The 22,200-nt window shown below is 44.9% G+C and overlaps 2 protein-coding genes across 2 annotated transcripts in view; one reads left to right on the forward strand and one right to left on the reverse strand.

Moving 5' to 3' along the window:
- Positions 1–14,893, forward strand: part of BMX (BMX non-receptor tyrosine kinase) — a 53,161-nt gene extending 38,268 nt beyond the window's left edge. Inside the window, exons 14-18 of the mRNA XM_075538890.1 lie at positions 415–631; positions 1,449–1,513; positions 5,817–5,935; positions 10,363–10,520; positions 14,727–14,893. Of these exons, the coding sequence (XP_075395005.1) occupies positions 415–631; positions 1,449–1,513; positions 5,817–5,935; positions 10,363–10,520; positions 14,727–14,801 (634 nt within the window). The 3' untranslated portion in view covers positions 14,802–14,893. The remainder of the gene's footprint in view (positions 1–414; positions 632–1,448; positions 1,514–5,816; positions 5,936–10,362; positions 10,521–14,726) is intronic.
- A 2,185-nt stretch (positions 14,894–17,078) lies between these two features.
- ACE2 (angiotensin converting enzyme 2) overlaps positions 17,079–22,200 on the reverse strand; it is a 42,081-nt gene continuing 36,959 nt past the window's right edge. Inside the window, exons 16-18 of the mRNA XM_075538567.1 lie at positions 21,636–21,749; positions 19,311–19,505; positions 17,079–17,571 (exon numbers count right to left, since the gene is read on the reverse strand). Of these exons, the coding sequence (XP_075394682.1) occupies positions 17,463–17,571; positions 19,311–19,505; positions 21,636–21,749 (418 nt within the window). The 3' untranslated portion in view covers positions 17,079–17,462. The remainder of the gene's footprint in view (positions 17,572–19,310; positions 19,506–21,635; positions 21,750–22,200) is intronic.

Raw genomic sequence — 22,200 nt, forward strand, 5'->3', positions numbered from 1 at the left:
GCCACCAGTCTTTTGGTTTGGCAGTTGAGGGTAAACTGTTTGCACTGTCCAGGGCAAATGTCTTCCCACTGTGAGAACTAAGCGTACACTCTCGGGCTTTCGTCTCTCACTGTTCATCACCGCCATCCAGTGGATACTGACACATAGTGACCTATAGGAGAGGGTAGAACTGCCCCTGTGAGTTTCTGAGACTATAGTTCTTTACAGGGGTAGAAAGCCCTGTCTTTCTCCTGTAGAGCTGCTGGTGGTGTTTGAATGTGTAACACTATGCCACCGGGTGGGGGAGGGGGATGAAAACAACCACTGTAACAATACAAACAAACAAACAAATCTCAGAGGGCTTCTTTTCCAGAACATCTAGAACACCAAGTGTGGAAAATTCAGAACTGACCTTTGGAAATGTATTACTTCCAGGAAACTCAGCCATCCCAAGCTGGTTAAATTCTACGGCGTGTGTTCCAAGAAATACCCCATCTACATAGTGACGGAATATATAACCAACGGCTGTTTGCTGAACTACCTGAAGAGCCATGGCAAAGGACTGGAGCCCTCCCAGCTCTTAGAAATGTGCTACGACGTGTGTGAAGGCATGGCCTTCTTGGAGAGCCACCAGTTTATACACCGAGACTTGGTAAGCCAGGCCCTGGGAAGCTGAAGGTGAGGACAGAAAGGTCCCCATGGTTCCAACCTCCATGAGGAGGGACCTTGAAGGGGACACCTTCACTTTGACATGCATCAATTGTGACTTGCTCTCATTTGACTGTGGTAAAAAGGAGAAGGGATGAAATGGAAAGACCTGGGCCAGTGGAGCATTACTTGGCACCATTCACCCCAACTTGACCTTTGCTCCTGGAAGGGCTTACAGAGAAAATAGTCACTTGATGCAATAACTGAAAATACAAAAACTAAGAGGAAAGGCCTGTTCTGAGCATCTCTGGGTGGGAGGGATGCTTGTGATCACTGGGGCTTCTCTTGGGAGAGTTTCTGGTACTGAATAGCAGACATGCCCTTCATGCGAGGCTGGTAAATCCCCGTGTGCTCTGGTACAGCAATTACGCGGTACAGAAATTATGCCTCCAAAGCCAGGGCTTTCCAAGAGATGGTAAATGGTCTCGCCTTTCTCAGTGCCTCCAGGAATGGGTGGCATCCTAGAGGTGGAGAGCCAGTCCTTAACAACCCTTCCTCCATCCTCTTCGTCGAACTGAGCCACTGTATTTGATGTGGCACATCTTTCACGATGGCCAACAGGGATGGACAGGTGGCTGCCAGGAGCACACTTCCACTTTGGAAAGTGGCCAAGGAAATGCAGATGACTTCCAGGCGTGGAGGTTGTGAGCGTCCATCAATTGTGCACAGCCTTCTGAGAAAGAGGGGCAAAAGCTTGGACACTGATGTTAGGCAGTTCGTGGGCACTTTTAATACTTGGCGGTTTTGGTTTTCCTCCAAAGGCTGCTCGGAACTGCTTGGTGGACAGCGATCTGTCCGTGAAAGTATCTGACTTTGGGATGACAAGGTAAGCTAACCCCAAAGACACAAGTTTCCATTAGCACCTCGTTGTCCATCACCATCACAGGTTAGGTGCCATAGAGTCGGTCCTGACTCACAGTGACCCGGAGTACAACAGAAGGCAACACTGGCCCGTCCTGGGCCATCCTCCCAATTGTTGCTGTGTTTGAGCCCATTGTTGCAGCCGCTGTCAGTCCATCTCATTGACTGGCCCAATGGTGGCACTGCGGTGAAGGCTCAACTCCTCACTGAAAAGTTGGCAGTTCCCACGCACCCTCTGGCTCCAAAAGGGGAAAGGCCTGGCAATTTGCTCCTGGAAAGATTATGATTAGAGCGAATTCTATGGGGCAAGTTCGGTTCTGTCACATGGCGATTGCTATGAGTTGTAGTTGACTTGATGGCACCTCACAAGGATGACATACTTCAGATCTATTGTAAGTCAATCAAAACTCCCAGAGACCTTCCTGGGTTTTCTATTCAAAGGATCATAGCTTTAATGCTAAGGAAACCTTTGTGTTCATGTCTTTAAGTGTTCTGGTCAAAAAGACCTGAAAGTAAACTCAGATTCTTTTGATGGTCTCTAACGTGTTTTTGTTTTTAATTACATAGGTCACCTTTGCTTCTCTTTATAATCAGTTCTAAAAAGCTAAAACATAATCGGTCACAGTCATGACAAACCTATAGAACCATTCCATTCCTTTCTCTTGACCCTCCTTCTTACCCATCAAAAATGGAGCCCTGGTGGCATAGTGGGTTGTATGCTGGGCTCCTAGCCACACTGTTACGAGTTCAAATCCACCAGCTGTTCCACAGTGGAAAGATGAGGCTTTCTACTTCTGTAAAGAGTTGCAGTTTCAGAAACCCCTATAGGGTCGATATGAATTGACTCGATGGTGCTGAATTTGGGTTTGGGAAAGGTAATCTTTTGAAAGTATTGTTGTTTTTTATTTCTTGTATTACTATTTAGAAAATGGATTCACTCAGTCTTTTCTGCTCTTGTTGGTTAACATAGTAATACCTAACATACTTCTGCGTGTGCAAAATTTTCCCCATAAATCCAAATGTTCAATTCCCATACTTTTCATCTTCTTTTATTTTTAAATGAGTTATGATTTGTTGGTATTGTCTGGGGGGTGTTGTGTGCTGTCGAGTCGATTGAGACTCATGGTGACCCAAGGTGACAGAGTAGAACTGTCCCATAGGGTTTCTAAAACTGTAATCATTACAGAAGCAGGTCACCAGGTAGGCTCCCAAAGAGCAACTGGTAGATTCAAACCTCTGACCTCTGGGTTAGCAGCTGAGCACTTAACCATTTGGCCACCATGGTTCCTTTTGTCTGGGTGTCCACAAGCCAAACCTAATGCTGCTCAGTCCATTCTGACTCGCAGCAACCCTATTCTATGAGTAGAATGGCCTTCCAGGGCTGCAAACCTTTACAGAAGTAGACTCCCACCTCTTTCTCCAAGAGAGCAGCTGATGGGTGAGAACATTCACCTTTTGGTTAGCAGCCAAACACTTAACCACTATGCCACCAGGTGTCCAAAACAAAACCCACCATCACTGAGTCGATTCTGACGCATAGTGGCCCTATCAGGCAGAGTAGAACTGCTCCATTGATTTTTAGAGACAGTAAATCCTCAATCTTTATAGAAGCTGACAGCCTCATCTTTCTCCCATAGAGTGGCTGCTAAGTTTGAACTTACAACCTATTGGTTAGCAACCACCAGGACTCCTACCCAAAAGCCCTCTCTCATTGAGTAGATTCTGACTCATAGTGACTCAATATAGAATTTCAGAGACTATAAATCTTTACAGAAATAGAGAGCCTCATCTTTTTCCCTAGGAGCAGTTGGTAGATTTGAACCACCAGCCTTTCAGTTAGCAGCCCAATGCCTAAACCAGAGTGCCACCAAGGCTCCTTAACCAGGGTATAGGGGTGCAAGTATATAAAACTCCTCCTTCCTATTTACTATATGATTAATAGGGGCTTCTTATAAGAAATATAAGCAATCCTATGAATAGATATGTATGTGTGTGTGTATATATATATATTAAAAGTTTTTTATAGAGAATTTTTGTTCATGTGTCTTTGCCTTTCCTGCAAATAAATCTGTGAATGTGGTAGAGACAAAAAGAAGGGAGAAATGTAAGCAACAGTGTAAAAAGCAGACTCTTCCCTCTCTGCCCCACCAGCCCCCCCAGCACTAGAAGTAATGACAGCTAACTTGTTGGTGGGTGTTCTTTCAGATGTCATTCCTAAGTGCACCCAATCACGTCTGCAAATACATAACTCACTATTTGTTCCCATAAAACTGGGCTCATGTGATACACGTGAGCACATGCTTGCTTTTACCATGTCATATTTTTATTTTGGCGCATACAGAACGATTTTTTCCATGACTATCTCATATGCTACTGTATTTATGTGTCACAATATATTTAATCACTCTTCAACACATTATTAGATGCTTTCAAGTGAGTTCCAACTCTGAGCGACCCCATGTACAACAGAAAGAAACACTGCCCAGGCCTGTGAAGTGTTTTCTCCTTAGCATAGGAACATCACAATGACTTCAACTTTATCACTATTACAAAAACAAGGGTACAGTGAGCATCTCGAAGATTGCTTTTGATGGTCATGATAGTTGCCTGAGATACGGTTGTTCCAGGGCTTTGAATCAGTTCAAAGCAGCTCAGTACTTGCTGTCCTTGTTGTAAACAAGGGTCGTGTATATGTTGCACAGCAACATGGTCTATTGCCTGTGATATTTTGACCCAAGCAGGAAGCAAATAGCTATGTCCCAATCAAAGGTGGCGGCCAACCATGCTGCTTTGAATGTGTGTTGCTCTCCAGAGGCAGCCAAGAATGTTGTTCTCCCAGAGTCCTGACCCGGTCCTTTCTCCTGAAAGTTTCAGGAGCCTGACATGAGAGACTGGGCTGTGGTGCCATTAAAATGAAAAAATAAAAGCTGATCTCAAATGCAACAGAAGCTCAATTTTGTTTCAATTAACCATTTGTCCTCAAGTGGAGTCTAACTCATGGCGACCCTAACTGTGTCAGAGTAGAGTTGTGATCTTTCCAAAAGAGATCTCCAGGCCTTTCTTCCCAGGTTTCTGGATGGACTTGAACGTTCCAATTCCTCTGTTAGCAGCCAAGTGTGTTATCCACTGGTACCACTTGAAGACTCCTTGTAGTCCTGGTGGTGCTCTCAGGTAAACATGGGACTGCTAACCACTAGGTTGATTGTTCAAACCCACCAGCTAATCCTCAGGAGAAAGAAGATTCTAGCTGCTTCCATAAAGACTTAATGTCTCAGAAACCCTTAGGGCAGTGGTTCTCAACCTGTGGGTTGTGACCCCTTTGGGGGTCGAATGACCCTTACACAGGGGTCATTTAAGACCATCAGAAAACATATATTTCCGATGGTCTTAGGAACTGAGACACTGCTCCTCTATCCATCTCCAGGCAGATCCACCCACCTGCAGATACGCCCACCTACGAGTACCCCGCATGAAGACTGTTACCCATGCTACACCATGCTTCAAGACAACATTTTATTTACTTGTCATTAAAAATAAATATTTCACAAGATATAATTACATATTGTTTTTGTGATTCATCACTATGCTTTCATTATGTTCAATTTGAATACAATGAAAAAACATCCTGCATATCAGATATTTCCATGACGATTCATAACAGAGGCTAAATGACAGTGAGGAAGTAGCAATGACAATAATGTTATGGTTGGGGGGGTCAGCACAACGTGAGGAACTGTATGAAAGGGTCACGGCATGAGGAAGGTGGAGAACCACTGCTTAGGGGGTAGTTCTACTCTATCCTAAAAGTGACTGTGAGTTGGAATCAAGTTGATGGCTGTGGGTTTGGTGTGGGGGTTCTGATAAAGGCTCCTTGTTGATAGGGCTAAACAATCGAAAGTTCAAGCAGAAACTATATCTGGAGTGGTAGAACAACACATTATCTTTGGGTAGGATTCTGATTTTTTTTCTTATTGCTTTGTTTTAACATCTTTTTATAATTTTTAAAATTAAAAAAATTTTTGACATCTTCGTGTTCTTCTGTAGCCAACAATTTTTTGCATTTGGGACATGCTATTTTCCAAGTTACATCTTATTTTGAAGTCTGCTTTCGGGTCATAAGCAGACTCTAGCTAAGCTCCCCCTTTCAGAGGAAGCAAAGGATCCAGGAAATGGAGGCATTCGGCCGAGACTCATTGGCTCCATGTCCTCCATCAATGCCATTTTGCTCCACCGTGTACGCTAAGGTCTGTGTCCATGTTTTCCCACAGGTATGTTCTTGATGACCAGTATGTCAGCTCAGTAGGAACCAAGTTTCCCGTCAAGTGGTCAGCCCCAGAAGTGTTTCACTACTTCAAATACAGTAGCAAGTCCGATGTCTGGGCATTCGGTAAGTGTGTGGCCACACAGGGCTGTTTCTTAAGCTAGCTTCCACAACAGGAAACCACCAGAGCAACAACACCCATATTTAAAGGGCCCACGGCCACTTGCAACATCCCCAGGACGGCCAGAGACAAGCGGAAGGTGGACGAACACGGGCCAGGTGTTAGGAGGTCTGCTGCATATGGCGGCATATGTCTCCTAAAATCAAAGGAGAAAAGCTTGTCTACCACAGATCTTCATATGGAATGACAGGAAGCGAAAGCAAAGCAGGCACTTAAAAAAAATCACTCGCTGTCATCAAGACAGGACGGAAGTGCCCCTGTGGGTTTTGGAGACTGGAGCTCTTTACCAGAGTAGAAAGCCCCGTCTTTCTCCCTTGGAGCCGTTGGTGATTTCTAACTGCTGACCTTTCGGAGAATAGCTCAAAGTGTAACTACCACGCCTTCCAGGAGGGCGTCAGTGACGCCAGCCAGTTTGGGGTACAGGGACGCCCAAGACAATCATTCGCTTCTGAATTGAATGATTCTTTTGACATCTCTGGTGTAAATACCAAATCGGAATCAGTGCTTTTTGTGGCCCGTGCCTAGCTTCAAGTACCCTCCTTGATAAAACTCAGCAAAGTGAGAGCAAATGTTTTGAGAATGATGAGGGCAATGAATGTATAGATGTGCTTTACACAATATATATATATATGGATTGTAATAAGAGTTGTATGAGCCCCTAATAAAACGATTAAAATAATAACAAAATAAAAATCAGCAAGCAGAATAAGGGTTCCTGGGGGGTGGAGGTACTGTGCACAGGTAACGGTGGTGTGGGTAGTGGTAAAGGGGAGTTGATGTCAAGGCGTTCACAAAGGAAGAGAATGTTTGGAAATGGCTTGTGGTAGCAATTGTACAATGCTGCTTGATGTGATTGAACACCAGAATGATATGCTATCTGTAGTAGCTCTCAGTAAAATGCTTTTGAGAAAAAAAAATCCTTTCAGAGCAGTGGCCAGCGAACCACAGCTCAAGGACTAAATCTGATCACTGTTTCTGTCGATCAAGTTTTCTTGGCACATAACCACAGTACAGAGGCAGAGCTGAGTGGTGGCCACAAAGCCCAAGGAGCCCACAAAGTCGAAAGCACAGCCCTCTCTAGCTCTGTCGTCCTCACAGGAAATGGGCTGACTCCTACTGGCCGCGTGCTGCTGCGCTGAGCTGCAGACCCAGGGGGGCAGTTCTGTTGGCTCACTATCAGTTGGAATCGACTGGGCAGTAGTGAGTTTGGTTGGTTTGGGTTGGATTTTACTAAAAGATCTCCAAGACCATGTATTGAAGGTAATGAGCAAATGAACTGTTTAGAAAGTACGACCGAAGATTTGGTTACAAGATAAGTCAGAAAATACTGCTGCCATATACTTAAATAGAATGTATTTAAGCGTGTCTCTGCCATCAGTGGATGGCTGCAGACAAATTCCGGCAGGAGGATACTGTCTTCATCTCTAGGAGGCCTTCATAAAAGGAGAGTTCATCGAAACAGTGGCTTCTGAGGGGGATCTGTCAGACTTGTTAATTCAAGGCTAAGAGGTCAGCTCAGCACGGTGATTTTTTTTTTTGTTTTGGATTCCAAAGGGAGTCATCTTGATAGATTTTCTCAAAGGACACACTATTATCCCAAAGGCTTTTGAGACAGACATTTTGAGAAAGTTGAAAACTGCATTGGTAGAGGGGGGTGAGGTGGGAAAGGGGGCCAGGAAAGCGATGCTTTGTGGAGGAACTTTTTTCCACCGTGATGATGAACCTGCTTAAGGTGCATTGTTTGCGGGGAGCTGGGAGACTTTCGTGGGGAAGCCTTACCCCATCTGCTCTCCGGCCCTGCGCTTGCCTCTGCAGGGTTCTTTTGGTTCCCCCCAAACTCAAAGAATATTGAAAATGAACACAATTCGAACCCCTCAGGGATGCCCCAAACCACCATTTTGACATGGTATAAATCAAATCGTGCAAAATTCTTCAGGAAAATGCTAGAGATGAAAGCGCTGCCTTCAGAAGTGCGCAGGTTTAGATGGACGCAGGGTGGAGACGCTTAGCCTCACAGGTGGATAGTTTTATTTAATAAAGGGTTCTATGGTTTCATTTTACACACACACACACACACACACACACACACACACACACACACCTTTGTATTTTTCTACATCATGAGAAATGCTAAGCTTGTTTTCAATCACTGTCAGATCTGCCCAGGATAAATCATCTAAATTATCATAAAGTTACAGGATTCATTAGATATGACTGGGACCTATTTCATGCCTGTCTTAATCCATAAGCAAAATTTTATTGTTGTTTGACATCTTTAAGACTGGCTATGGAAAAGGAACATCTAATCATTTATTTTTCTATAGCATGCAATCTTTAAAAGAAATACAATTACTTTTGTGAAGGTGACATCGTTCATGCCAAAATAATGTCCAATGTGCACAGGAAAAAAACAAACACTAAGCTGGTATTTTGATGAATACTTATCATTCTGTGCTGAGTAATTTTTGTACCTTGTGGTCAAAATTAGTTCCAATCTCCATATAGCAATTGCCACGCTTCATTAAAAGCAGTGACGGTACTAGTTACAGCTTGTTTTCAAACCAGTAATTGTGGCATTCACCTTGATATCTCACTTCATACACCAAAACACAGCTCTAGATATTTTCTGGTTATTTCTAAGAATTAAATGCATTCTTAAATAATGCGTCCCCGATGAGGCTTTATAAAATGAACATGAGCTTCTGAGAACAACTCTCAAAGAAAAGTATCACAAGGATTTTGATCCTTATTCCTGATTATATTTTTGCTATTGATTTATGCCTTAGGAGGCCCTGGGTGTTATAGAGTAGAAATGCTCTCCTTAAGGTTTCATGGGCTGTCGTTTGTACAGAAACAGATTGCCAGGCGTAGTCCTTCTAAAGTGCATCTGAGTGGATTTGAAATGTCGACCTTTGAGTTATCAGCCAATCTCAAACTATGTGTGCCCTCACAGGTGCCTACTCACATTCTTGAAATAGGTGTTTAGCCTTCCAAAGCAAGAGATGTAAAGGGAATAACATTCTTTTAGATGTTGCTTTAGAATGTTTGTTAAACACAGACACATGAAGTCATTGCCTTATTGTAAACATTTCACATACAACTGATAGTTCTGTAAGTTAACAAAATTTTGAAGTTAGTAACCTAGTCATAAGGAGCCCTGGTGGCTAGTGGGTCACCCGCCACTCCAAGGGAGAAAGATGAAGCTTACTGCTCTCATAAAGATGTACAGTCTCCGAAACCCACAGGGGCAGTTCGAGCCTGTCCTATAGAGTCCCTATGAATCTGAATCAAGTCAATGGCAATGAGTTTGTAGTTTGTTTGGGGGAGGGGGGTTGTTTTGTCTTAAAGCCTAGTCATGATTCTCAAATAACTTTGTTCCTTCTTCTATATTTTTGATTTTCCAAATTTTGAGCCTGGATTCCTATTGAGATTCCCTGAGCCAGAACAGCTCCCCATGACCACCATTAAGCAAGCCTGGGACACATTCTGGCACTCTTCTATGCACTCCATGTTGTGTCTAAGGAGCCCTGGTGACACAATGGTGAAGCACTGGACTGCTAACCAGAGGTGGGGGGGTTGAACCCAATAGATCTGTTCCCATAAAGAAGATAGGCTATCAAAGCCCAGGCGAGTTCTACTCTATCTTACAGAGTTGCTACGTCCTTTAGTGTCAGAATCCACTCAATAGCACAAAAATAGCAAAGTGGGTTCATACTGCTTAAGCCTCCGATTAACTCTATGGGACAGGTATACATAGCACCGTTATTTTGGTTGGGACACCTGAGACTGAGATGTTAAGAAACTTGCCCAGCCTGGAAATGGCAGAACTGGGACTCAGAGGCCACATCTGACTGACCTCAAATGTCCCTCTGGATCACCATGCCGGAACTCCATCTCTTCGCCTGGATCAGCTTTGGGGGACTGTGTACATTCGGAAGCAATATTCAAAACTGCCAGTCTGCCCCTTTCCTCAGGGGAGAGATTTTATCTGATTCATTTAGGGACACCTGACCCACAAAAGATTATGAATGAGCGTGACTGTTGCCAGTGATTTTATCTTTACATTTCCATTGGGTGGACTTTTCAGGGCTGCCTGCAGCAACCAAGGCAGAAAGAGACCAGCCACCTCCCTGCAGCAGCCTCTGTGGCTTCCCTGGCCTTTTATAACTCAGCAAGGACAGACTTCTGGGGCTCAGTGAGTGGGATGGGGACCCTGGGTTCCAGAAGCCCACTCCCACACTGCTCCCTTATTATTGAGGACTCATATCTCCAGGGAGCCCTCACCTCTGTCCTGCTGGCGGAAACACAGGCCTCACAGCCCATCGCTTCTGACATTGACTACTCTCCGTTCCTGTCTCCACTCTCGCTGCAGGGATCCTGATGTGGGAGGTTTTCACCCTGGGGAAGCAGCCCTATGACTTGTATGAAAACTCCCAGGTGGTGGTGAAAGTCTCTCAGGGTCATCGGCTCTACCGACCCCAGCTGGCATCTGACACCGTCTACCAGATCATGTACAGCTGCTGGCATGAGGCAAGTATACCCCGGGGCCAACTGGAACCCTCTAGATGCCACCAACAGGGCAGAGCTTTGTGTGATGGGAAGTACCTGCCACAGAGCAAGTAGAAATGGTCCTGAGGCCCTGCCCTCAAGTGTTTGTCATTGAAAGCAAGCACGATAAGGAAATGCCTCTAGCCATGGTCTTACTGTGCTTTGGTGCCGCTGAGACGATCCCAACTCTGTGGAATCCCGCAGGAATGAGCAGGGCATGCATGTTGTTCCTACTCATAGCAACCCCATTGGCCAAGAGCACGCAACACTGCCTGATGTGCTGGGCAGGGGTCGTTGCTGCCTCCATTCGGAATAAGTCGGGAAGCATCATTCCGGTCCAGATTTTGCAAGCTGAGGACAAGGGCAGGAGTGCAAGCTTTGGGCTGTTCATTTGGGGTCGTTGTTGGGGTAGCCATTGTAGACTTTGAGTAGTGGCGTCTAGTACAAGGGGGCTTTTAAAGAACATGCACCTGAGAGTCTGGGGTTCATAAACATTATATAGTCCCACCTCATGGAGAGAAGATCCTACTGCTACATTCATTCATTCACGAATCAAAAGCAAATAGGCATAGTGGACTCACGGACGCTGAAGCCAGACTATCTAAGATGAGCCTGCCTTCACCACACAAGCTTCCTAACATCTCGGTGCCCCCAGTAAAATGGGGCACCACCTCATAGGCCTAGGGAGTGGATCAGAGGCGTCCATCTATAAAGTGTTCAGGCAGTGGTGGTAGTAGAGATCTCTTTAGAGAGTGCCGATGTCCCGGGGGGGCGGGTGCAAGGTACTAGAGATAAATGGAGGCATCCAGCATAAAGAGTCCTTGTGCTTCTGTCTCTATGAGAACCTTGATTCCAGCTGTGGGAGAACTGCTGTCTGCAGCACTCCAGAATACCATTTTTTTTTTTTGCTGAGTCCTTAACTTGTTAGGTGCCGTTCAGTCATTTCACAGCAACTCTGTCTGGTGGAATCCAATTGTATGGCCTTCTCTCTTTGTGAATTCTTCATTGGTTGGGCTATGTCTACCACTGATTTTCAATTATCTTCTGTGCCAACAAGGATATGTTTACTTTTCCTCTTCCAATTCTTGGCTAACCTCTCCAACAAAGAGTTTCTTGGGCTGTCATCTTGATAGGGAACAAGCCTCAGGACTGTATCTAGTGCCTTTAACCACAATGCCAGTGGTTCCGATCTAGCAGCGTCTTTTGCGGGGAAAGCTAAAGCATTCTGCTCCTGTAAAAATGTACAACCTCAGAAACCCTAGTGAGCAGTCTACTGTGTCCTATAGGGTCACCATGAGCCAAATAGACTCGATGACAATGGGCAGTCATTTTTTTTTACATTTTATTAGGGGCTCATACAACTCTTATCACAATCCATACATATACATACATCAATTGTATAAACCACATCTGTACATACTTTGCCCTAATCATTTTCTTTTTTTTTCTCCTCTTTTCTTTTTTTACATTTTATTAGGGACTCATACAACTCTTATCACAATCCATACATATACATACATCAATTATATAAAGCACATCTGCACATTCCCTGCCCCAATCATTCTCAAAGCATTTGCTCTCCACTTAAGCCCTTTGCATCAAGTCCTCTTTTTTTCCCCTCCCTCCCCACTCCCCTCTCCCTCATGTGCCCTTGGTAATTTATACATTGTTATTTTGTCATATCTTGCCCTATCCGGAGTTTCCCTCCCCCCCCCTTCTCTGCCGTCCCTCTCCCAGGGAGGAGGTCACATGTGGATCCTTGTAATCAGTTCCCCCTTTCCAACCCATTCACCCTCCACTCTCCCAGCATCGCCACTCACACCCTTGGTCCTGAAGGTATCATCCACCCTTGATTCCCTGTGCCTCCAGCCCTCATATGTATCAGTGTACAACCTCTGCCCTATCCAGCCCTGCAAGGTAGAATTCGGATCATGGTAGTTGGGGGGAGGAAGCATCCAGGATCTGGGGGAAAGCTGTGTTCTTCATCGGTACTCCCTCGCACCCTAATTAACCCATCTCCTCTCCTGAACCCCTCTATGAGGGGATCTCCATTGGCCGACACTTGGGCCTTGGGTCTCCACTCTGCACTTCCCCCTTCATTCAATATGGTATATATATATATATATATATATATATATATATATATATATATATATATATATATATATATATATATATATATATATATATACACACACACATATACATACATATACACACATATATCTTTTTTTTGGAATGATGCCTTATACCTGGTCCCTTTGGCACATCGTGATCGCACTGTCCGGTGTGCTTCTTCCATGTGGGCTTTTTTACTTCTGAGCTAGATGGCCGCTTGTTCACCTTCAAACCTTTAAGACCCCAGACACTATCTCTTTTGATAGCCAGGCACCATCTGCTTTCTTCACCACATTTGTTTATGCACCCATTTGTCTTCAGCGATCCTATCATGGAGGTGTGCAGTCAACGATATGATTTTTTGTTCTTTGATGCCTGATAACTGATCCCTTCGGGACCACTCGATCACACAGGCTGGTGTTTTCTTCCATGTGGACTTTGTTGCTTCTGAGCTAGATGGCCGCTTGTTTATCTTCAAGCCTTTAAGACCCCAGTCACTATCTCTTTTGATAGCCGGGCACCATCAGCTTTTTATTTTTAATTTATTTATTTATTTTTACCATCAGCTTTCTTCACCACATTTACTTGTTCACCCACTTTGGTTCCAGCAGTTGTGTCGGGAGAGTGAGCATCATAGAGTTCCAATTTAATAAAAGAAAGTATTCATGCATTGAGGGAGTGTTTGAGTAGAGGCCCAAGGTCCTTCCGCCACCTTAATACTTAACCTATAAATATAGACACATAGATCTATTTCCCCATCCTCCTATATATATTTGCATGTACATGTCTTTGTCTAGACCTCCATAAATGCCCTTTGACTCCTAGCTCGCTCCTCCATCTCCCTTGACTTTCCTCCTGGAAAATGGGCAGTCTTTCTGGGAGCAGATTGCCAGGTCTTTTCTCCCATGGACTCACTGTGTTTGAACCTTCAACCTTTTCTTCAACAGCTGAATGCTTAACCATTGCACCAACAGAACTCTCTAAACTTCCATCACTGCCTGGAATGTGAATACTTTGTGATGGCCCTTGGAGTACTTTCTTGCAGTTAGCAGTCCAATGTGTAACCACTAAGCCACCAGGACTCCTTTGGAGTACTTTCTTAAGCTACTCTAACTTCCTCTCGTCCAAACGTCTTGTGCGTGCATTTCTTGTTTCCCTTTCTATCTTAAAAGAAAGTAGCCTGGGAAGTCCTTTCCAGGGATGTTGATGTCCCGCTAGCATGGTCAGAGGGGAGGGGCCTGTGCTCCAAGACCTCTCCAACAGAGGCTGCTGTCACGCTTTCCAGTGCTTGCTCTGCTGGTAGATGAGAAATCGCATTGTAGTGCAGCCCTAACGTGTACATCTTTCCTTATGAGCATGGTTGAGTATCTTTTCATATTTCAAAAGGACATTTGTAGAGAGCTCTGGTGGCGTAGTGGTTATGTCAAAACCACCAGCTGCTCCAAAGGAGAGAAGAAGTGTGAGGCTTTCTATTTCTATCCCCTTAAATCGTTACAGTCTCAGAAACCCTAATAGGGTCACTGAGTTGGCATTGACTCAGTGACAGTGAGTGAGACCAAGGGATGTTTTTCAATGTATTCAAATCTACAGTTGTATTCTTAGCAGTGTGTGTGTTCAAGTTTTCTTCATTTGGGGAGATTCTTTCTGCGAGATGTTTTATTGTGGTTGTTGATATTTTTTAATGGTGTTTTCTCTCAGCTAAGCCTTCCAATAGGTTATTGTAGATATCTATGAAGACTTGATTTTGTGTGTTAATTGTATGTCCTACGCTCACTGGTTGGGCTAGTTCTACCATGGATTTTCAATCATAGCCTATGCCAACAAAGACACATTTACTTTTTCTCTTCCAATTCTTGGGGTTTCAATTTTTCTCTCTGTCTCATTGCCTTGGCTAACCTCTCCAACAAAGACCATGGAAAGAGTGGAGGGTTGTGACAGTGTCTTTGCCCTTGGTCCAGACCGCACAGAAATATCTGTAGAGTTTCCACATCTGAAAAGCTGCAATATGAATATGTTCATAGGGCTTTTTTAAGATAACATCCATTAACTAACATGAGGGTATTTCTTTAGCTCCCAGAAAAGCGTCCCGCATTTCAACAACTCCTAGCTGCCATTGAACCACTTCGAGAAAAAGACAGGCCTTAAAGAAGAAATTTGCCAGGAAAAAGGCAAGCCTTGAAGACGAAATCTGCCAAGTTGAGGAGAAGGGGTATACATGTTGACCAACATGCTTGTGCTTCATGAAAGAGAAAGTAGCAAGGCTAGATTTCATTTAACTAGTTCTTCTCACTGCTGTTCTGTGTGCTGTTTGTCTGTTCTATTATCTAGACAGTCACGAGGTAAGAAATGTGTAGGCTCCATTGAGTGGTTTTGTTTATGCTGTTCTCAAGAGAATCCTTCCCAAGCTATAACAGGAGCATATTTTCTGATTGCAATATGGAGAGGGTGTGGACCATGTGTAAACACTGAACAAAATTGAAAAATGATTTGTCCGATGTTTGCTCTTCTCTTTATATTGTCACCATCATGGTAATTAAATATGGTATCAGCAGGCTCCAAAATGTGGACATTTGCCTTCATATTTTAATGTTCTCAAATGATAGTGCTCATGAGACTCAAGTAGAGAGTTTATTAAAATAGGGATTCCTATGCCCCACCCCAAAGACTTTGGAAGACTCTGAGAATTTGTATTTCTCATAAGCTTCCAGAGGATACTGATGCTGTCAGTGGGAATTGCACCAAGAGGCCTCATGATGTGGTCCCCTACTGTTATTCTTGTTAGGGAGCATCCAGTTGGCTCTCAACTCATAACACCCCCAAACTCACTGTCATCGAGTCAATTCTGACACATAGTGACCCTATAGAACAGGGTAGAACTGCCCCCTATGAATTTCTGAGATTGTAACTCTTCATGGGAGTAGAAAGTCCCATCTTTCTCCCCCAAGTACAATGAAAAATAACCCTGCCCAGCCCTGCGCCATGCCCACAATGGGCTGTGGATCAGATCGTTATCATTATGGGATTTTCAATGGCTGCTTTTGGGAAGCAGGTTGTCAGACCTTTCTTCTTGATATCTTAGTCTGCACTTTCCCACTGAAACCTGTTCAGCATCAAAATAATCTGCACACCTCTACTGACAGAGGTGTAGGGACTGCACATGAGGTGGGGTGGCCAGAAATCAAACCCCAGTCTCCCAGAGGAAGTCAACAATTCTACTGCTGACCCCCCATCCCATTGTCCCATGGGGCATCATCAGTTGGTCCATAATTCAAACCAGATGGCACCATTTTCATCTGATGTCCAGATCAGAACAGTAGCTTCTTGTGTCCTCATGTACACAAACCTAAAAATACAGCTAAGTTATAGGAAAACCATGTATTAAGCAGGCTACACACAGAACCAAATTTTAAAAGATGCTACGTCACCACTTGATGTCTTTCCCTTAGCCTTACCCACTGTGAGTCTTGATTCCGTATCAGCCTGGGCTCATCTCCGGGCTTTGTTGGACAATTGCCCTCTAATGATTTGAAACCCCAGCATTGGAAGCTCTAGGGTTTCCGCCGAGTTTGAGACCTGTGTGCTGAGGTGTAAATGAACGTTTCTCCATGGAGCTCTGAGAACACGGAAGCACCCAGCATTGTTCTATGACCCTCAAGGTCTTAGGGACCAAAATCCCAAGGGCTAACTTTCTCACAAAGGGGCTCAAGTATCCACAGAACTCTTTGTTGGAGTGATTTTATCATTGTTTGGGACAATGAAGCAATTTGAGAAGTTGGGTGAAGGGTTCCGGCAGTCAGACAGTGACTCTATCCATGAAAAGAAGATGTAAGCAGAAGCCACCAAAGCCCCCGTCCCTGAGTTCACACGAGAGCACAGGCCTGTGGGCGACTGGTGAGTAGTGGAGGGTCTGCCCTGGGCTTGGCGCTGCTCAGACATTGTAGGCAAGTACAGTGGCTTCAGGCGATAGAGAGCCTACACCAGAGAGTGGTGCTCGGTTGGGATTGGTTGTTCCAGAGCAATGGAAGTGTGTTTCTACTGGGTGTGCTCAGGAGGAGGGTATTGGTTGGTTCATGGAAACCCCTGGTTCAAACGTAGTGTTGTCAGGAAGGAGAAATCAGTCAAGTCGTTCAGAAGTGAGAAGGGGCTGCCCACCATGCCACCTGTTGTTCTCTGGACTCTCCTCTCTCCTCGAGACCTGTCACATCGAAGCAGGCAAGCCCCAGTCCAGATGTCACTGTGGAAACTCCCTCTGATTCTTGGACCGAGTCTACACATAGTAAGTGTGTCATCCATTGTGGGCTGGATAAATCAGAGACAACACTGCACACCCTTCTCCCTTCTTAGTTCTTGCAGCACGGCCTGCTCACTGGCTCGTCCCTCCCAAGCCAACCGTACATATTCCACACAAAGGCCAACACTTGCTTACACAATAAAGCCTTTTATTCAACTCCAGCAACTCCACAACATTACATTTCTCTTCTCCCAACCAGCCCGGTGTGTGTGTGTGTGTGTGTGTGTGTGTGTGTGTGTGTGTGTGTGTGTTAAAGATAGACTTTCTCCATTCTGCTTTGATATCAACGTCCCTTTCAGGAAATACAAGGGAAGTCAGCTCCTGAGGCAAAAATAAATACTGAAAGCCGTGGACTGCAGGGCACCCTCCCTGTGGTCGTTCTGTCTTGGACGGCACTGCCTGAATTGAGCCTGTGATCTTTGAACAGTTACTAATAGCTTCACTCTCATCCTTGCTGTACTTTGGAATTAGTGGTGGCCTCCTATAGAGTCACCTGGAGCTATCTGATCAGCTTGCTAAAATGAGGTCTGGACATCATTAGCGTTGTGGATTCCTTGCTTGTCCGAGACTTTATTCAAGCCCACGGAGACATACGGATTTTCATCATCAGCTTCTCGGGCGGCCCTGTTAAATAAAGCACAGTCATTAAAAGCCAGTCTTATCAGAATGACTACGGCCTTCCTTAGAGTCCCCTGACTCAATCCTTGATTTCTATCCCACTGCCAACAAGTTGATCAAGTTGATTCTGACTCATAGAGACCCTTCAGGACAGAGCTCATTGCTCCCTCGGATTTTTTTTTTTTTTTTGAGGCTGTAACTCTTGACGGGTGCAGACTGTCTCGTCTCTCTCCCTCCTTCTGAGCAGCTGCTGGGTTCCACCTGCTGAGCTGGCAGTTAGCAGCCCTACGGGTAAGCCATCTGCGCGCTGGTTTTCTCCTGTTAGATTACAGACTTCCAGAGTGCTAGGATGGCATCGGCTGCAACCCCGTAAATGGTTGGCACCAACGCTGATAGAGTGCAGGAGGCCCGTTTAAGGATGTGGCCTCAAGTCACCGAGAGGGAGGCTCAAGGCAACGAAGCCAATTAGGTGGAGCACCCACCCACAAACCTCCTGCCTTGGAGTCGCTTCTGACTCATAGCGACCCTACTGGGTAGAGCAGAGCTGCCCTCAAAGGGCTTCCGAGACTGTAAATATTCAGTCACATCTTTCTCCCTCAGAGAAGCTACTGGTTTCGAACTACGGACCTTGAAGTTTGCAGCCCCACACTTAATCCGTAGTACCACCAGAGAACCCACAGTCCCTGGCACATGTACTAATTAACCAGTCACCATTTTGTCATTTCAGATGCATGGTGACCCCATGTGATGGAGGAGAACTGCCCCGTAGGTTTTTTTAAAAGGCTGTCAGCTTTCCACGTCTTTCTCCCCCGGAGAAGCTAGATGTGTTCAAACCAGCAACCTTTTAGTTCGCAGCTGAGCACTCAACCATTTCTACCACCAGGGCTCCTTTCTAAAAGAGTCAGAACCTTTATGATCCATAAGCCAGTAAAAGGAAATGGTTTCTCAAAGTCCGAAAAAATGAAAACAAATCTTGTGACAGATCAAAACTAGACATCAGGTCCCCAGCAGTTGCTATCTTCCATGAACTTGGATCTTCAACTCAAGAACAAGCTAGAGAGTGTCTGGCTGGTGGTGGAGTGGTTCTGTGTTGGCCTGTGATCCACAAGTTCAGCAGTTCGAAACCACCAGTCATTCCTCGGGAGAAAGATGGGGCTTTCTACTCCCATAAAGAGTTGCAGTCTTGGAAACTCACAGAGGCACTTCTACCCTGTCCTATAGGCTCGCTATGAGTCAGCATTGACTCAAGGGCAGTGAATTTAGTTTGGGGTTTGGTCAGACACGCATGAAATGAAAGACAGAGTCAGGGCCACCTGGGGAGGAACGTAGGCGATTAAAGAAGGGTTCTTGGGAGCACATCTCAGAGATCATTCCTGAATGATTCTACCATTCAGACCCATCACCGATCCAGTCTCCTCGGGTCTCTTCTAGAACAAGGAGGCTTGGGCAGTGAGGACAGCGCCCTGAGCTCAGCCCAGCCCTTACCCCCACCCCACCCCTGTGAGGGAAATGATGCCATGCTTCAGGTGGAGCTGGCCTGAGCCTCCCATGCTGTGTGCTAGGCTGAGTAGGAGGGTTCTGGAAGGGTGAATGGAATCGGGGGTCCTTGCCAGGAGCTGCGGCAGGATATCGAAGTGCAAAATTGCTCACCCAAGTAACTAGCCTCCATCACCCTCCACTTATTACAGATTTACTGGTCAGTGTTCCTAAACTCTGCTAGATGCGTCTTAGGGATGGTTCCTTACCTCCTTCGGTCACGGACCCCGGTGAAGATCAGGAGGACGATGCCAATCACCACCACTCCCATCACCGCCCCGAAAACAATCAGCCAGATGGTAACGGGGGGCTGGTATGGGGGGGCCAGTGTCGGTTCGATCCCCACAAACTCCAGAGTGTTGTCATCCAGGCGGAAAGCATCGTTGATACGACCCCGGGACATCCTGCAAGGACAGAGGACACTCAGGCAAAGGAAAAGAATGCAGAACGATGTGCCCCTCAGATCATTGTCCCTGAAAGGATTTGATAAGGCCTAAGTCCTAAGAATGTATGCCTAAAATAATAATGAAATCAAAATCAATAGCCATGTCATCCTCCTGTGACAGAGAGGAGTTGTCATAGTCATGCACCTTTCACATTTTATAACCTAGGTTTGGTTTGATAGCAGTTTCAGCAGGGAACAAGAACAACAACAAAAGGGGGTCACAGGTATGGAAGTGAGCACGTGGTTGGAAGTCACTCCTGTGTAGGCAAGGAGGAGCCCTGGTGGCACAGTGTTACTCATTGGGCTGCTAACCACAAGGTCATCAGTTCAAAACCAGCAGGGAGAAAAACAAGGCTTTCTAGAACTGATCGTGACTGCACAACTCATTTTATAAGCAATTTGGGGGCATGCTCTAAGATGTGGTGCTAATTGTACAAATCCCCTTGATATGATTAAATGATCGAACTATTCACTGGTATGATATGCAAATTGTGTGTCAATAAAATTGTTGGGGGGGGGGAACCTTCAATGTCACAAACCCACAGGAGCAGGTCTACCCTGTCCTACAGGGTTGATATGAGTCAACATCTACTGGATGGCATTGAATTTGGTTTGTTTGGGCTTTGTGGTTTTGTAAAGACAAAGTTAATCTACTTGTACTCAGTGCCTTTGAGTTGATTTTGATTCATGGTGACCCTATAGGACAGAGTAGAACTGTCCCTAAAGACTAAATCTTTCAGCTTTCATTTACATTATCATTCATTAGTAATATATAACATCTAATAAAAGAGCCATACAATTTATAAAGCAAAACATATATATTCCTTTACTTAACCCACAAATATCTCTAACCACAGATTGATAGATTGCAAAGCTATAGAAAATCGTGACACTATCCTTTTTTAATTAACAATTCTTTTGGCACATACTTTACATATCATACAATTCAATCATTCAATCATATCAAGAATTATAAAATCATTATCATATCAATTTTTGAACATGAGTATGCATCCACTCCTCCTGTGGGTCACAAACTTGGAAACCCAACAGAAACAATAAAAAACAAAATCAAAGTAAGGTGGTAAGGATAAAATAATAATATAAAGACCAAAATACAATAATAGGTAAGAAAAAAAAGGCCCTCATCAGCATTCCAAAAGCCCGGGGAGACATTTCCGTCACCGAACAAGTACGAGATTCTTGCACCCAGAACCAACTCAGCTCGGGTCTATAGAGAGGACCCCTGGCCAAGTATTGAATGCAATTTAGCATATTCAAGATTCCAATGGTCTCTGCCTGACTGCAAGGCTGGTACAAGACTCTTGCCTGTGACTAGAGCAGATCTACCAGTGACTCAGTCTGACCAGATAATCTGCTGATGGGTTTGGGGCTCCCACTGTCCTCCACAGCCTTCTACAAATTGATTATTCTTAATATTAGCTCTGATACTTTTCCCTCCACCATATTAGAATTTTGTAATTGTCATCTTTGGATCACACAAACTGGCGTGCTTCTTCCATACGGATTTAGTTGACTCCGCACTTAGATGGCTGCTAAGGCTATACATCCTTACAAGACTAGAAAGGCTCATTTTTCTCCCCTGGAGTAGCTGGGGATTTTGAACTTATGACCCTGAAATTAGTAGCCCAATACATAATCATTAAGCCACCAGGCCTCAAAATTAACATACCAAACAAACAAACTCACTGCCACCGAGTCAATGCGACTCATAGCCACCCCAGAGGGCAGGATAGAACTGCCCCTATGGGTTTCCAAGACTGTAAGTCTTTATGAGAGTAGAAAGTCTCATCTTTCTCTGGTGGTGTCTTACTGCAGACCTCTAAGGTAGCATCCTAGCTTGTGACCACTAGGCAACCAGGGCCCCAAAGCTAACACAGTTGGCAAGAATATGCCCTATGTCAGGGTATGTCTAGCATACCATGATGTCAAAGAATAGCAAACGGGTCTTTGGAAACACTGCTATCTAAAAATGAATCCGGTCCTATAGAGAAGTCTCTGTGTTAGGACTTTCCACATTCGATGTCCCCCTCACCCGTACTGAGTATGTTTCAAAGTAAAACATCACCTTATGGCCTCTTCCACTTCAAGTTTAGGGACGTAGTCCATGCTTTGCGGAGAAGTGACAACGAAGTTGAAGGAGATCCTTGGTTTGAAATCACTCACCTCCACATTGGCCACTCTGTGGAAAAACAAGAGAAACGCCTTCCTTGAATGCTAAAAGGATAAAATAAAGAAATAACACTTCCACTTCACTGGAAAGGAGGCCAGGGAGGGGCCCAGAAGAGGGACTTGGTGTAAAGGAGTGAGAGATGTGGACACCCATTGGGAATGTGGAGGATATAGCTGGAGGTTGTCTATTGTCCAGAAACCATTACAGTTACACAAAGCCCATGACTCAACTGCTTAAACTCTGAGGGCAATCAAACCTTGGCCATTTTCGGCCACCGGATCAAAACCATGTTTTTTGCCCCAGTGATGGAAAATGTCCACACAGAAAACACCAGAGAATCAGCCAGAAATCACTGGCCACTTAGAGTTGTGATAAATCGTATAGCAGGTAGTGACGGTTCACGCTATCCACAGAGATGCACTTACAATCACACACACACACACACACACACACACCCTCA

The sequence above is a fragment of the Tenrec ecaudatus genome, chromosome X (genome assembly GCF_050624435.1).
Source record: "Tenrec ecaudatus isolate mTenEca1 chromosome X, mTenEca1.hap1, whole genome shotgun sequence".
Taxonomy (NCBI): domain Eukaryota; kingdom Metazoa; phylum Chordata; class Mammalia; order Afrosoricida; family Tenrecidae; genus Tenrec; species Tenrec ecaudatus.